Below are 16045 nucleotides of genomic sequence, written 5' to 3'. Positions count from 1 at the left end.
GGGGGGGGGGGGGGGGGCCGATGAGCGGTATGGTGTGGTTTGGCCTCTTAGGGTTTATGCTCTGGGATATAAATATGGGGGGGGGGGGGGGGGGGGGGGGGGGGGGGGGGGTGGGGGGGGGGGATTACATTTTCTCTTCCTTGCTTTCTAAGCTTCTACTTGGCCAATAGGGGGGGGGGGGGGGGGGGGGGGGGGGGGGGGGGGGGGGGGGGTGGGGGGGGGGGGGGGGGGGGGGGGGGGGGGGGGGGGGGGGGGGGGTGGGGGGGGTGGGGGGGGGGGGGGGGGGGGGGGGGGGGGGGGGGGGGGGGGGGGGGGGGGGGGGGGGGGGGGGGGGGGGGGGGGGGGGGGGGGGGGGGGGGGGGGGGGGGGGGGGGGGTGGGGGGGGGTGAAGAAGAAGAAAGGGGTAAAAGGAGGGGAAAGAAAAGGGGGGGGAGGGAAGAAGGGGGGGGGGGGGGGGGGGGGGGGGGGGGGGGGAGGGGGTGGGGGGGGGTTTGGCGTTGGGGGCGGTTGGGGGGGGGGGTGGGGGGGGGGGGGGGGGGGGGGGGGTTAGGGGGGGGGGGAGGGGGGGGGGGGGAGGGGGGGGGGGGGGGGGGGGGGGGGGGGGGGGGGGGGGGGGGGTTGAGGTGTTTGGGCCCCGGGGAAATTTTTAGTTTTTTTTTTTTTTTGGGGCGTGTGGGGGGGGGGGGGGGGAGAATTGAGGGAGGGTGGGGGTGGGGGGAGGGGAAGAGGGAAAAAAAAAAAAAAAAAAAAGAAAAATTTTTTATTTTAAAATCATATTTTTAAGCTTGGGGGAAAAAAGAAAGGGAAAACTACAAACCCCCGGGGGGGGGGGTTTTTTTTTTTAAAGTCACTCAAGAAGAGACCAAAAACATCCCCGCTCGAGGGGGGGAGAGAATACAATTTCTCTTCCGTGCTTTCTAAGCTTCTACTTGGCTCAATAAATCCAACAGAAATCTACTGTAAAAGGCTATCAGTTTTATATTGATTTTTTAAAATTGATATCGGGGGAGACATGGGAGCTGCTAAATAGGTCTGTGTGAAACTTTGGATGTAACTTTGAGTAAAGGATGACATGAATGTTCTTTCAAGTTTACTCTGGTACCTTTCTCAATTGGAGAATTTGAGGGGAACCTCAGTTATTTTTAGCTAAAGCACTCATAGTGCTTTATGATTTCTGGCTTCATGATCACGCTTTAAACCAAGGGTCTTCAAATTTGACAGCTTTAAGACATGTGGACTTCAACTCCCAGAATTCTTCCTCCGGTCATATTAGCTCAGGAATTCTGGCAGTTGAAGTCCTCCAGTCTTAAAGTTGCCAAGGTTGGAGACCTCTACTTTAAACCATCAGTCACTGTTTTTAAAGTCACTAATTTAAACATTATTTTTTCTATAAAACTGGTTGTGATATTGTAATTGTAATATTACAATAATTATTATTGATTTGCAGTAATTTTGAGAGAAAACAAACAATTTCTTTTTCATATTCTCTTCATTCAGATACATTTTTCCAAATACATGTTTAGATGGGTTTAAATATACTTCTTGAAATATATGCATGTACATATTTTTAATATTTAATAGTCAAGTTAATGAAATACAGATATCAAAATATTGGTATTAAGGATGGTTTTAAAACTATGCAAAGGTTAGTTAAGGGTTAAATGTTGCAGCTTCTATATTCCTGTATCTTTTAACAGAAACAGGATGTAGTGACTGCACTGTCAGGCTCCTGGTCTGAGAGCAAACAGATGAGGAAGTACAAGGCAGCCACTCCAGTTCTTGTTGTCGTGGAAACTTTTTGCGTCATTCTACCCAGCAATTACCTTATAACGCCTTTATTTTTGATAGTGGAATCAGTTGAACTTGACTGTAATGAAGGAAGGTCGGATTTCAGATGTCATTATTACAATCTCATTTTGAAGACATGGCTTCATTGGAACTGCTTAGAAAATAAATATTTAGGAACATATTGCAATTTGAAGAGCATCTGTAGTGAAAATCATTTTGATTTTGAATGGATACCAATTTGTTAACTACATAGCCATTTTAGTGACCAGTAACAAAGTTGATTAGGGGACTGGAGGCCAAAATATATGAAGAACGGTTGCAGGCATTGGGCATGTCTAGTTTAATGAAGAGATGACTAGGGGTGTCATGATAGTAGTGTTCTAATATCTAAAGAGCTGCCGCAAAGAAGAGGGGATTAACCTATTCGCCAAAGCACCTGAAGGCAGGACAAGAAGCAATGCATGGAAACTAATAATGCAGAGAACCAACCTAGATCTAAGGAGAAATTTTCTGACGGTTAGTACAATTAATCAGTGCAATAACTTGCCTCAAGAATTTGTGGGTGCTCCAACACTGGAGGTTTTAAAGAAGAGATTGGACAATCATTTGTCTGAAATGGTGTAGGGTTTCCTGTTTGAGCAGAGAGTTGAACTAGAAGACCTCTAAAGTCCTTTTTAAGTCTGTTGTTCTGTTTTGTTCTGTTCTGTTCTACTACTTCAAACAGCTACCAAAAGTAATTTTGCCACTAAAGACCAATCCTCACGTTTACAATCTTTACAGGTCTGAAGTAAGATCATAAGTGCAGTCACAGTTTTACTTTACGACCCCTTCATTTAACAACTGAGTTGCCTCTCCCAATTGTGGTTGCTAAACGAGGACACCAGTAAAAGCAAACTGAGTCAGATCTGTTACTTTTGTTCACTTTACAATGAAGTGTAAGGAAATAGTATATATTAACTTTGCTGCAACCCAAATAGTCTATGTTGATTTGTGATTATTTTGAATATGAATTATATACTTCTGTTTTTGCTGTTTATTTTATTTATGCTTGTCATTCCACATATTCTTTGTTCTTTCTCCAGTCCTCCCTATTATTTACTATTAACTGTTCCTCATTATTTCTTTTTGCTACTCTTGTATTCTTTTAAATTCCCTCACATAATTAGATTTTATTGGAATTTGTAGGAAGTTTGGTCAAAATTAAACCTCTTTCCTCCCACAGAAATGTGAAAGAGTGTTTTTGACATTGCTGAAGCAGTTTTTAGATATAGCTGGGAAAGTATTCTGTATTGCCATAAAATGTATGAAGGAGTCTCTAAGGGATTTTTCTGTGTGGACATAACATATTGCATGTGTTAATTAATCAAGGATATGTTACTATTTTAATGCTATTATTTATATCCCAGTTTTCAGGATAACAGTTATTTCAAAATGGCTTATAATCAGTGGAAACAATTGTTTAAATAATCCAAGAAGTATTCTTTAAAAATAAACTTCAAGCATCTTTCCTACAAGGCCTAAGGAAAAATGTCTGCTACTGAGAGGCTCTTCCACTCACCCCATGACTTTAAGGAACTTCCAGCAGAGTAATTGGTGGCACATAGCAGCCTAGCACTTTTATTTTACTTTAAGTTACTAGTTTTACAATTATTACTGGTCAACACAGTTTTAACTATCATCACAGCTCATAGCTGTGGAGACCTACCATATTTTCAAATGTAGCCGAAATAAAACATATGATTGCTTTCTGCATTGAGTGGCAAATAGTTAATGACATTTTTACATATCATGTCTGGATTCAAGCAATATTATCTCTTAAAGAGCAATTTGGGGCATGTGTTTTAACATTTGTATTGTAGTAGAAATTATTTATATTAATGGCTAAAGATGGCTCAATCTCCAGTTTTAGGGACAGCATTGGAAAAACATCCTGGAAGTAAGTGAGGTCTTTCAAATGCAAACATTCCATTTGATAAATTCCTAACAAGGAAAGTTATTAATATTGCTCCTTTTTGGGGAGTATTTGTTAGTGGTGACCCCAATCAATTCAGTGGTTCCACACTCTCCAAGGCTAGGTTGGCATCTAATTCATTCTCTCTCTCTCTCTCTCTCTCTCACACACACACACACACACACACACAACTGTACTGCTTCATTAAAATGACAAAATCATTCTCACTAAAGTGACCTTCTATCTGTAGCATTTCTCTGTTCTGCCCAATGTAGTTCCTTCTGGTTTTAGCTGGGGAACTGGAATAACCTTTACACCATGGTGACCCTGCTAAAGATTATATACTTTCAGTCTTCATCCCTCCCTCCCAGGAACACTTCCTTGCCACAACAAGGCAGCAAAGTTATGTGTGTGTGTGTGTGTGTTTGCATCCATAGTACTTCCATCTTATTTATTCATTTATTTATGCATTCATTTATATTTTGACTTTATTGTTGTTACAAATACCTCAAGGTTGCAAACATATCCAACACACCTTCCTCCTATTTTTCCTACAACAGCAACCCTGTAAGTTGAGCTGAGAGAGTGACTGGCTCAAAATCACCCAGCTGGCTTTCATGGCTAAGGCAGATCTTGAATTCATGGTCTCCCATTTTCTAACCTGGTGCCCTAACCACTAGATCAACCACTTGGCTCTCTATTACAGTAGCTATGCTTCTATTGAACTAGGGTAAGATAGTGGTAAATATTTACCAGGAAGAGGGAAATGACAAGAAGCTGTTTTCTAATCATGGGATAAATTCTACCAATTCATCCTTTATTGTTTTTTAGTCAAAGTTCAGCGTGAATGAGTGATCTGGAATTTGAATAGCCAGAAGCATACAGTTAAACATTTTATGAGCTAAATAAAGCTTATTATTATTAAGCATTATTTAGATGGAGGAACAAGGAACCGCAAGAAAAGCAACAGTCAAAAACAAGTAAAATAATTTACGTATTAAAATTACTTTAAAAATTATTTTGAGAAATTTTACAGTTTATACACAAGATGTAAAGATGACTCAAAACTAAAAATGAAAAACAGGTGATATACGAGAAATTCCTTTGAGGAGCATGAGAAAAGGAAAATAATGCATTAACGGGATATTGCAGTGACAAAGTGGTAAGCTTTTTGGACAATTGGGAAATCAGGTTTTAACTTTGAGTTAATCCAGCATAACAGAAGTAAGATCTTGGCAACAGTAACCTCATTCTTAGCTGCCATTTTGGATTCTCTGCCTGCAATATTTAGTTTCATATTTATAAGTCTAGCAGAAAGTCAGTGGTTCCCAAATCTGGGTAAATTTCCCAAAATTGTGTAGAAGTGGTTTTTTTATTTTGAGTCAGACACATGAACCTATTATCTAATCACAATAAGAACATTTAAATCAACTTAAAGTTCTTTATCTATACTGGGTTTTAAAAGGATTTTTTTTCCAGTTTGGAGTAATGAAGGGAAGTTTGTTTAATAATGACATGTTCTTTTTGTAAAAGTAGTGTTTCTCTTTCTTTCAAAATAAACTGTAAAGATCTTTGCAGATTTGCCTTCTGAATCAAGTTGCTATGGTGTTATTGTCTTTGTTTGGTTAATGCTGCGCTTAGTTTCCATGGAAATATTTATTTACCGAGCTAGATCTGATGAGATGGTGTTAACAGATCTGAACTATTTTTAATAAATAAAAATGAGAAATAAATGATAGATGTCAAAATAACATTAAATGAATTTTGTCTACCAGATATTTTTTACACTTAAAATATTAGGTTGTTGGATCTTCTTACAGTAATTCGGATTATCTATGATCTGATCATCTACACTACTGGTGCTCTACTCAAATTTTACATTTTGTAGGTTCTGAAAGTTGGCGCATATATCCACTATTGTATCGAGCCTGCATTAAAATAGAGTAACTATCAATTTAAAGTTGAAATTCTATAGATTCGTATGTGGAATTTAGACTGCAGTATAAATCTCTGACCTGCCTAAATGACAGTCCTGGGGAATAATCATATCAAATTGCATCTAAATAATGTTATTTGATTAAAATTGCTATAAATTATTTTGATGTTTTGCCTGAAATTAGTTAATTGATATTTAAATATGTTAAATTTGCTACTCATCCTGCCATCTCTATTGTTGTTTGACAGATAATGCAGTTACTAATAGACAGTCCTATCAAAATGATGCTCATCAGATCATGGATCATATCAGAATTGAGAGCAACTGAATGACAGAATATGAAAATTGGGTGGAATATAAGATTTGATCCATGGGCTGAATCTTCCTCTAATATGCCCCATGTGGGCTAGGTGAAATCATAATCATTGGTGCTAGAACTTAATCACACCTGTTCAAGAAATCTACCGCTCTTGAGAGAAACAAACACTTCAAGCAATAAAAGTGTTTGACATCACTCCTTCCATAATATACCTGTAGTTGGGCTTGCAAGTGCCTTATCCAGAGAATCAATAAGTAAAGCCCCTGTGATCTTTCTACTTCAGAAATGTCATAGAGCAGCTGAGATGATCATTCTGCAGGCACTTGAAGCTCTTGTTGCAGGCAGAAAGACCAGATGGGTTTGTGAACAAAGTTTCACTCAAGGTCTCATGAAATGGAGCACCATGACCAATTCTGAAATGGCTGGGATTATAGTTCTGTTGCAGTAGCATGTTTTGTTTTGTTTTTGTTATGTCTTACCTACTAGTATTATCATCACCTCCTAATCTATACCAACCTGTTATTTTACATCTATAAAACATTTATTATCTGGAACTTTTAGTCATTTATCTCCTATCATGGGAGATAGATAGCATTTTGTTAACTTTATCATTGGTTCTTCAGGCAGGAGAAGCATGTGTCTTTTGAAATTATTCTCATTTACTTTAACTTATAGAAAGACAAAGATCTCCAACATCCTTTAAAGTTGGTACTTTTCAAATCAGATATTCTTCACATCATACCAACTTTCAATGCCGAAATAATTTAAAAAGGCCAGTAATTTGGTACCCTCACATTCAAATGAGACCCATATCTTTCGTAATGGCAAAATATAATAGCATCACATCATAATCACTAGTATTCTTTGACATTTATTGATTTGATTTATAGCTGTTTCTTCATGAATTCATGGTGGCTTATTTAGGAATCTGCCTTTATTTTTTCTTTATCAGAATAACCCTATGAATTGATAGGCTGAATTGAAAACCATCCAATTTCCATGGCTAGCGGTAGAGTTGAACATGGGCCTTCCAGTTTTAACCCATTATCTAATCCATATTGACTCTTTACCATATTATTTAGACAAAATATATAATATCAACAATTTTTTCAAGAGATAGTGGACTGTTGAGTTGTATTCCCCCCTTTGGCATGAAAGCTAGCAGGGTAACTTTGGGCCATTCACTCTCTCTCAGCCCAACTTACTTCACAGAGTGGTGATGGGGAAATAGGGGAAGGAAAAAATGTGAGGTATGTTCACTGCCTTGTGGAACTCATAAAGTAATAAAGAATAAGTAAAAATCTAATAATAAAAATTAAGGAAGGAAGGCTTCAATCTGATATAAGGGGCGCTTCAATCTGATCAGCAAGTCTTAAAGTTAGATTTATTTAAGTAACATCTTTAATCTCATTTTTCACTGAATAAAAAACAAGAGTCATGAAACTGGATTAATAATTTCTCTGAGAATTACGTTTTGAGCACCACCTTGTGGAAGCTTCTAACATTTGCAAAGAATATATTTGCTTAAATCCTGAATCACAGAATGAAGCTCAAAGATTCACTAATTCAATTTCTAGCTGTTGCAGGAAATTCAAAATTGTAACACCTCTAAAAAAACAACAATCCAGCTTTTCATTAACCCCATGAAATCTTCCATTCTTTGATATTTTGTCTCCTAAAATGTAAATTAGATCCTTTGTGGTTGTTTCAATGTGGTTTAAGACTCACAGTGCTAAAAATAAAAATCCTTTACAGTATATTTATTAAAGAAAATTATACAGCGACCCATCTAATACAGGCAACAAACTAACTAACTAACTAAGAAACTAAAAACACAATGCACTAAAAGGACTTTCAAAAAATAAACAAGGTTGAGGCCCAATACAATTGCATTCATCCTATACCAGGTCCATCAATATCCTTAGGCCCAACAAGGTCAGGGCTATCGGTATCTCAGGAGAGAGGATTCTTCTTAAGGCGGGTGCTATGACAGACACCATAATAGGTGACATTGTTTCACTGAGGGAACCTGGAACATGCCCACCTGTCCAAGTTTAGTAGGAAGATGATTATCAAATCACTTCTTAATCCTTTCTTCTCCAGGCAAAAGTTACCTATTTCAAATTTCTCTTTATTTGATTGATCTCTCAGCCCCTTACCAATTTAGTCTCCCTTCTCTGCATACATTCTAATTTATCAGCATGTTTTTTAAAAAAACTGCAGTGCCCAGAATATCAGCAACTAATATCCCAGTGCTATTGACTAAAGCAGGACCATCATTCCTTATGATAATTGTATTTGATGGTCTGCTTACACAATCTACTCTCCACTAATGAGAAGGCAACTGCGGGGCTTGGATTGGATTGCAGCCATGTGACCTCTCCCTTCCCATGGATCCCATCACTAACCATGGTTAATGCTGAGGCAGATGATACATGAGAAGAGACATCTAGAGCGTTATTGGGGGTCAGCAAGGGATGAGTTTGATCAAACATGGGCTATGGGATAAAATCAAGAGAACTGATGGCAGAGGAATAATAATTTCTAATGTTTTCTTATTTACAGCTGTTAGAAAGACTTAAAATAGACAAAAGAGTTTATGGTTGTGAATGTTAAAAGAGTTTATGGTTGCAAGTCTGAGTTTGAAATTGAATTATGTATAAATGATGAATATGTGATTGCTAAAATACATAACCTATTGAAATTTGAAAAATGGGAACATTTGAATGAATGATAAAGTGACAACTTTAAATAAAGTTCATCTGCCTATCCCATTGTCTCTAAATCTGAAATGGAAAACAATATTTTGGTGGTGTGGATCCTGTATAAATTTCTATACTGTTAATAGCTTGGAATAAAGGCTCATATGTGGGTTTTTTACACTTTTTATTTTGAATGTGTTACTCTTGTAGATTGTGTTTTTTATGGTTTTAATGGCTTTTATTTTGATTATTGTTGTTATCTGATATTTGTTATTTTTGTATTCTTTTTTATATTTTCCCGTTTTGACCTGCCCAGAGTCACATATGGGCAGCTATATAAATTGAACAAATAAATAGTTTTTCATGAATATATTGAAAAAGTATTTACAGGGAAAGAAATTTGTGAAATACAAAATTATTTAAATTATTTTTTAAAATAATTAGCTATTTTTCAGAAACCTCCTTATATTCATTTTATTTATTGAAGTGAAGTACAGCAACTAAATGCAGCAAATACAGATAATTTATAGAATTATTTTTTATTCATGACTTGAAGAGTTGAATGTTGCCAAATATGGACAAATTGCCTATAACTTCCTGGTTTTTTTTTGTTTTACAGATGATTCTTTGGGACTGCGACTTAAAGCAATGGTATAAACCTCATCATCAGGTCAGTACATGTAAAATATAAAAATAATTCTAACAGGAAAAAATACCAAATTGATATTTGCCCTGCAAATAAAAAATGTGCATCAAATAATGTAGATTCTTTCTCAGGAAATCTGGGGAAATTTTATAAAGGCAGTCTGTTGTTCTCATTTGTCATGAATAGTTTGAAGCACAAGGAACTTCACCAAAACTTCCATAACACAAACATACTACCTTTATATATGCATAATATATTCATCTGGCCCCCTCTTAAGAATGAAATGATTGATGTCACACTTCATACATAGGGCCCATTATAGAGAGCACCAAACCTTTAGAATATGAGTGTCAAACTTGCCACATCACATTGCCATTATGTGATGTTTCACAATGTTTTTCCCATTCGCAGAGCTGGGTTGGGCGTGGCCTATACATGACACATCTGGCCCACGGGCTGCCAGTTACAAATATTGCAGCACCATGGCAGTCATTCACAGAGGCACTGCAACATTCGCTCTGCCTATTCCCCCCTCCCACATGGGCATGTGGAGACTCGTGACAATCTAGTGAGCTGTTGGTTCCTTTACCTGCTTTGATGCATTCACGGAGAACAGGCCTACAGTAGTGTGAGATCTCGTGCTAGTGATCTCACATGATCTGGCACTACAGTAGTTTAGGCCTCTGTTCTCTGCGAACAGAGGCCTGCACCACATCCAGCCCAAGAGCATTTGCAAGCCAACAAGACTTTGGGGCAGTGAAATCGCATTGCTTCAAACCTCCCATTGGCTTGCAAATGCTTTTCATGCTGAGACTGGAAGCTTCTGTGGCCATGATCGCATGTGAGATTAGCAAATGCGTGGGCGAAAGCAGGGAGTGATCATATTTTTTTTTACGTGATTTACTCCAACATATCCTCAGGTTACGAATGTAATTGGCAGGCTCCATTACATTTATAACTCGAGGACTACCTGTACAATTGAAAATAAAGCTTTAAATATATCTGGCAATATTGTTGCCAAAAATTTATACTATTCTCACTTTGATTTAAAAAGCTTAGAAATGATCCCATTTTATTTATGCAGATCTTTTTCCCAAATTGTAAATAAGTAGCAAAAGTTCAAATATTTTTGTATTATCTTAATATGTATTATCTAGTGAAGAGAAGGACCAGGAGAGACATGATAGCAGTGTTTATAATATTTGAGGGGCTGCCACAGAGAGGAAGGGGTCAAGCTATTTTCCAAGGCACCCGAAGGCCAGACAAGGAATAATGGATGGAAATTGATCAAGGAGAGATTCAACCTAGAAGTAAGGAGAAATTTTCTGACAGTGAGAACAATCAACCAATGGAACAGCTTGCCTTCGGAAGTTGTAGGAGCTTCATCACTGGAGGCTTTCAAGAAGAGATTGGACTGCAATTTATCAGAAATGGTGTAGGGTCTCCTGCTTGGGTGAGGGGATTGGACTAGATGACCTACAAGATCCCTTCCAACTCTGTTAATCTGATGGTCAATATTACAGTATATTTCCATAACATTTACTTGTTAAAATATATTTTACATCACATTGTTGTATGTACCTTTATAGAATATCTGAGATGTATTTCCTATTTGTATGAAACTCTTTTGCATAAGATAAAAGATAACAAGATACCTCCTGTTATTAATAGCCAATATTATTTTTCTCTATTATAGAATGCATACAGTGGAATGGAAGTTGATCTTTCTGTACTAAATCAAACTCGCAACATAGTGTTTGATCTTCTGTCTGATCCAGTCCTTCCTCCCCATGTGATTTCTTCTCTTCAAAGCATCAATAACTTGCTAAGTGCTTTCTCAGGTTCACGCAGGCCAAAGATTAACCCATTTACTCCCTTTCCGGGGTTTTATTCCTGTCCAGAAATGGAAGACTCACCTGAAAGAGGAGACTGTAAGCTGCACAAGGTTAAAATATTACCATTGTAATCAATACGTAGCATGTATAGTATATAACATATTTAAATACTTTCCAATGTAATAAAGTACTTGGTACTTAAAGTGTTCCTGAATTTCTCTTCTTCTCCATTAATTTTCACATTATTTCAGTAGAATTTAATCAAGGAAGAAAGGAATTCCAACAGCAAATTGTTTATTTATACTATTCATCACTTACCTTGTTAACACCTTTTTTCCTTTAAAGAATGGAGACTGACATTAGTGACCTGATATTAAAAGAGACTAGATTGACACTTTGGAAGAATCAGAAATATTGGAAGAAAATATTATGAACAACTGCAAATAGACTGCTTGAACATAAACTGGATTTTAATAAACACAAAAATTAATACAAGTATGAAAGGAGAAGCTAATAGGAAAATGAGCTTATTTTATGTGCTTTAAAAACTATACTGAAAGCACAATTGTGAACAATTTCAATAATGAAAAAAATGACTGCAGAAGAAGCCAAAGTGGTTGTACAAAAAAAATAAAAGGATGATCTAAATGGAAAAAATGGCAGGTCATGAAAGAAAAGTAAATTGGCCACTAGCTCAGAATGAGGTAGTCAAAGAATGTTTAAAAAAAGACAGCAATACAAACTTCTTCAGGGATTTTAAAATAAACAGAAGATAAAATAAACCAATTGCTTAATGAAAATAGAAAAATGCTTATAGGTAATGAAAAGTAGAATTGACTAATTCTACCTAGAGCACTGATGATGTTACCTAGTTTGGGTAATGAAATGTCTGTAAGAAAACAAGCTCAGAGAGCACCAAGGACCCCTCGTGTCAACCCTGAACTATAAATATTCTCCTGTGTTAGAATTGCTGAACTCCTATTTTGGCAGAGCCTTCTTTAGGAAGAGAATATGTATCTCATCAAGCAATTATAGGACTAGGGTAAAAGGATGGGATTGAAGGATGAGAATGAGAATGATAGAACATACATTGGTCAAAAAACATACATTGAGACTAAGTCTCTAGCCTCTAGTCTGAATCAATTGTATCTTACGATGCTAAAGGAACTTACTGATATTTGACATTTCATATATTATACTGGAAATTCCTGGAGAAAGACTAAAGGATCAGATAAAACTGAGGAGAACAAATTTTGTCCAAGGGACTACAATTTATCAGTCTGATACTGGTACCTATGAAGATTCTAAGCATTAGAAAATAATGCATTGATTACCAGAAGTCAATATGTTTTCTCAAGAATATGTCTCAACTGAATTACAGTTATTACATTTTGGGAGTCCTTGATACTTTTTGGGAATATTGTAGACCTGAAGTAAAATATCTTAAATTCAGCAAAGCATTTGATAAAATATGCCATGATGTTCTAATAAGTAAGCTAATTAAGTATGGATTGGGTGTCATGCCAATTAAATGAATATTTAACTGGCTTGCAAGCCATACTCAAAGAGTCTTCATCAGTGGTTCCTCATGAAATGGAAGAGAAGAGAAGAAATCACTGGGATATTAAAGTCTTTGGTGCTGGATCTTACGTTTTAATCATCTCTGTTAAGAATTTGGATAAAAAGATAGAGGGCTTGCTTATTATATTGAGAACAACTGATAAGATAGCTAATATTCTATAATTCAGAAATACAATTCAACATGATCTCAGTAAATTAGCCAAACGGACCAAAAATAAAGTAATAAAATTGAGGAGACAAATCAGAAATATTTCACTTTAGACCAGGGATGTCAAACTCGCACCATTACAGCAGCATCACATGACATATAGTGACTTTTTCCCCCTTTGTTACACCAGGCGTGGGCATGGCCAGCATGTGACACATTCAGCCTGTGGGCCATGAGTTTGGCAGCCCTGCTTTAGACATTAATGTCAACTACATGGAATAGGGATCTGTTTTGGTAATCATAACACGAAGAAAATCTTGGAATAATTTATTACAAACTGAGTATGTTATCAGTGTGATGGTGCTGCAAAAGAAGAAGCTGCTGCTACTTAGACTGCATCAAAAGAAGCCAAATCATGGGAAGAAACCATTTTACCTTATTCTGCATTGATCAAACTTCATCCAATTCTGAGCATCACATTTAAAACTTCAGACAAACTGGAACAGATTTAGGGAAAGATAGAATAATAAGGCATTAAAAATTAAAGAAAGACTAAGAAAACAAGACTTCATTTAAAAAAAAGATTACTTGGCTACAATTCCATTTTTCAAGTAGCTGAAAGGATGTTACAGAGAAAAACATTGGAGATCTATTTTTTATCATCCTGGAGGCTGGTCACAGAATAATGAAATTGATAGTAGACAGGTTTCATTCAATAATTAGGAAACATTTTCTAAAACAAAGCAGTTCAGCCATGGAATTAGTTATGCGGAGAAGTATTTGAGCAATAACTGGATAGCATGGATCCTTTAATTTGGATTCCTACATGGAGCAGAAGGTTGGCCTGCATTGCACCTACTAATAGATTATAAGTACATATGTAGCCAAATAATTGTCTATTTCAGTGTACCTATCTCTCTCTCTATATATATATAATGTTTGTGTGTGTGTGTGTGTTTACGTGTATCATGCCTCCTAATTTCAAGTTCATATCTCTTCTGCCAATGATATTTTCAAATTTTTGCCTATTTTTCAAATTATTGCCTATTTTATTACATTTCCATTAACCATGAGCCAGCTTTTTCTTTCTCTATTAGCATGCTTTCTTTCCTATCATATTTTATCTCATTAGCATAATACAAGTGCTTTCAATCAGCACCTCAGCTAACTAACCTGCTCTTTGTTTTTTTCAGTCCTTTTCACCTATACTTTTTTCTTTTCTCAATTTCTCTGTTTTGGTCTTATTTCAGTCTCTGTTTAAATTGCAGTCAGACTGATAACTTTCCACTCTCACTAAAGTCTTAATAAGAAATGAACTTTCTGTTACCATAGCAGGCCTTCCAATCAATGTTGGAGATGGTGTTGCCACAATATTAATACATTGCTATAAATGCAAGGTTAAATTACTTTAGTTTAATTACTTTAGCTATTATATATCTAGCTGAATTAAATTAAATATTTAAATTAAATGATGCTAATGTATAGCTGTGTGCTGCTGACAACAACAAAGCATGATTTGAAATGGATTTTTTTTATGGGGGAAAAATATAATTTTTCTTGACTTGTTCTTAACTAGGTACTGACCAGCCGAAATAGTTTACCAACACCACAGTTAAGGCGAAGTTTAGGAAGCTTGCTGCCTATTGATCCAACTTCTAGATGGGAACGTAATAATGGCAAAAGATTGCACCATGAATATAATCTTTCAAGGTTAGCAGATTACCAATATAGATTTCATAGTATTTTTACCTACAGTAGAATATATTCAGACATATGTATTGAATTGAATCAATATTGTACAATATAATTCTCAAATGCTATAAATAGTGTAAAATATATGTAATTAAATAATTAGTTCATTCATCCAACATCAAGAGTTAAGAAATGAAATTGTAACTAATGATAAGTCATTTCTGTATAATATTTGTTGGATAGTGAAATAAAAAACAGGAATCTGTTTTTGCACCACTTGAAAACATTTGGTCAGTTTCTATCATTCTTGTTTAGGTGATAATTCTCAGAAATAATATAAACGGGATGAATGCCATCAGTTTGCCTACAGTCTATTTTGCTCTTGTGAAAAGAACCAGTAGATTTTAAATGTCATTGGTGAATTAAATTTATCAATAAATGATTAGGGTTTTTTTTAATTTTCCCTGTAACTAACTATAAGTTAGAACGTTGCTAATGCATAAGAGCTACCAAGCAGTTACACAAGGTCTTTCAGAACAGAACTGCAGAAATCCAGATGACCACTAGATGACAGCAAATAATTAAATATCAGCCAATAATAATCTAGCTCCAGATCTGATAGCCTAAAAATGACAATATTGAAAAGTGTTACCAATAATAATTTCTCCCTAAGCTTGAGAATCATCTTTTGTTAATTTAAAAAAAATTGTACTCATAAATCTTCAGTTTGCATGCTAGTAGCTCTTTTTGTACAAACCGAAAAATAAAACACAGCTGATAAAAGTAAGAGAAAATGAATTTTAGAAATTTAGCTTCTAGAGTAGAGGTCAAGAAATTGTGATGGAGAGGTCTCCTCCTGTGCAGGGTAAGAAACGTTTAAGCAAATGTTTAAAAAGAAGGAAAACAGCGAGAACATACCCATAAGCAATAGAGAATGATCAATATAGAAGCTGTAAGAATCTAATAAATTTATCAGTCAAGGAAAAGCTAGAGGGTAATGGAAGCCAAAATGCATAGGCAAGAGAAAGTTTATTGACAAATTTTCCACAAATATATTAAATAGATATAATGATGGGTGAGAGAATAGTTACTGAATCATATTATTGATTGGTTCAAATAAACAATTTTTAGGTTTCACTCATCATGAATTGTTTATTATAAGATTTTAATATGTATAAATTAAATTACTAATTTAATGTGTATTATATTACACACACGTAATATATATAAGAAAATATGATTCAATAACTTATAACTTTTTTCCAAACAGAAAAATGAATCAAAAGATTAACAGAGAGATGTAACTTAAATTATACAATTTTATGTACAATCTAATATTAGATTAGAATTTATATATATATATATATATATATATATATATATATATATATATATATATATATATATATATATATATATATATAAAATATTATATATTATATTATAT

At 35.8% G+C, this 16045-nt stretch overlaps 1 protein-coding gene across 2 annotated transcripts in view; it reads left to right on the top strand.

The window, feature by feature from the left end:
* The window catches only part of PDE3B (phosphodiesterase 3B), a 55176-nt gene that overhangs the window by 19546 nt on the left and 19585 nt on the right, over positions 1-16045 (top strand). For both annotated transcript variants that reach the window (XM_026668338.2, XM_026668337.2), the window contains exons 2-4: positions 9316-9366; positions 11039-11287; positions 14483-14616. In XM_026668338.2, the coding sequence (XP_026524123.2) occupies positions 9316-9366; positions 11039-11287; positions 14483-14616 (434 nt within the window). The remainder of the gene's footprint in view (positions 1-9315; positions 9367-11038; positions 11288-14482; positions 14617-16045) is intronic.

This window comes from Notechis scutatus, chromosome 1 (genome assembly GCF_049901735.1).
Source record: "Notechis scutatus isolate UNSWTSFEM ecotype Mainland chromosome 1, rNotScu1.2, whole genome shotgun sequence".
Lineage (NCBI taxonomy): Eukaryota > Metazoa > Chordata > Lepidosauria > Squamata > Elapidae > Notechis > Notechis scutatus.
This window is presented reverse-complemented; position numbering and strand designations above follow the sequence as displayed.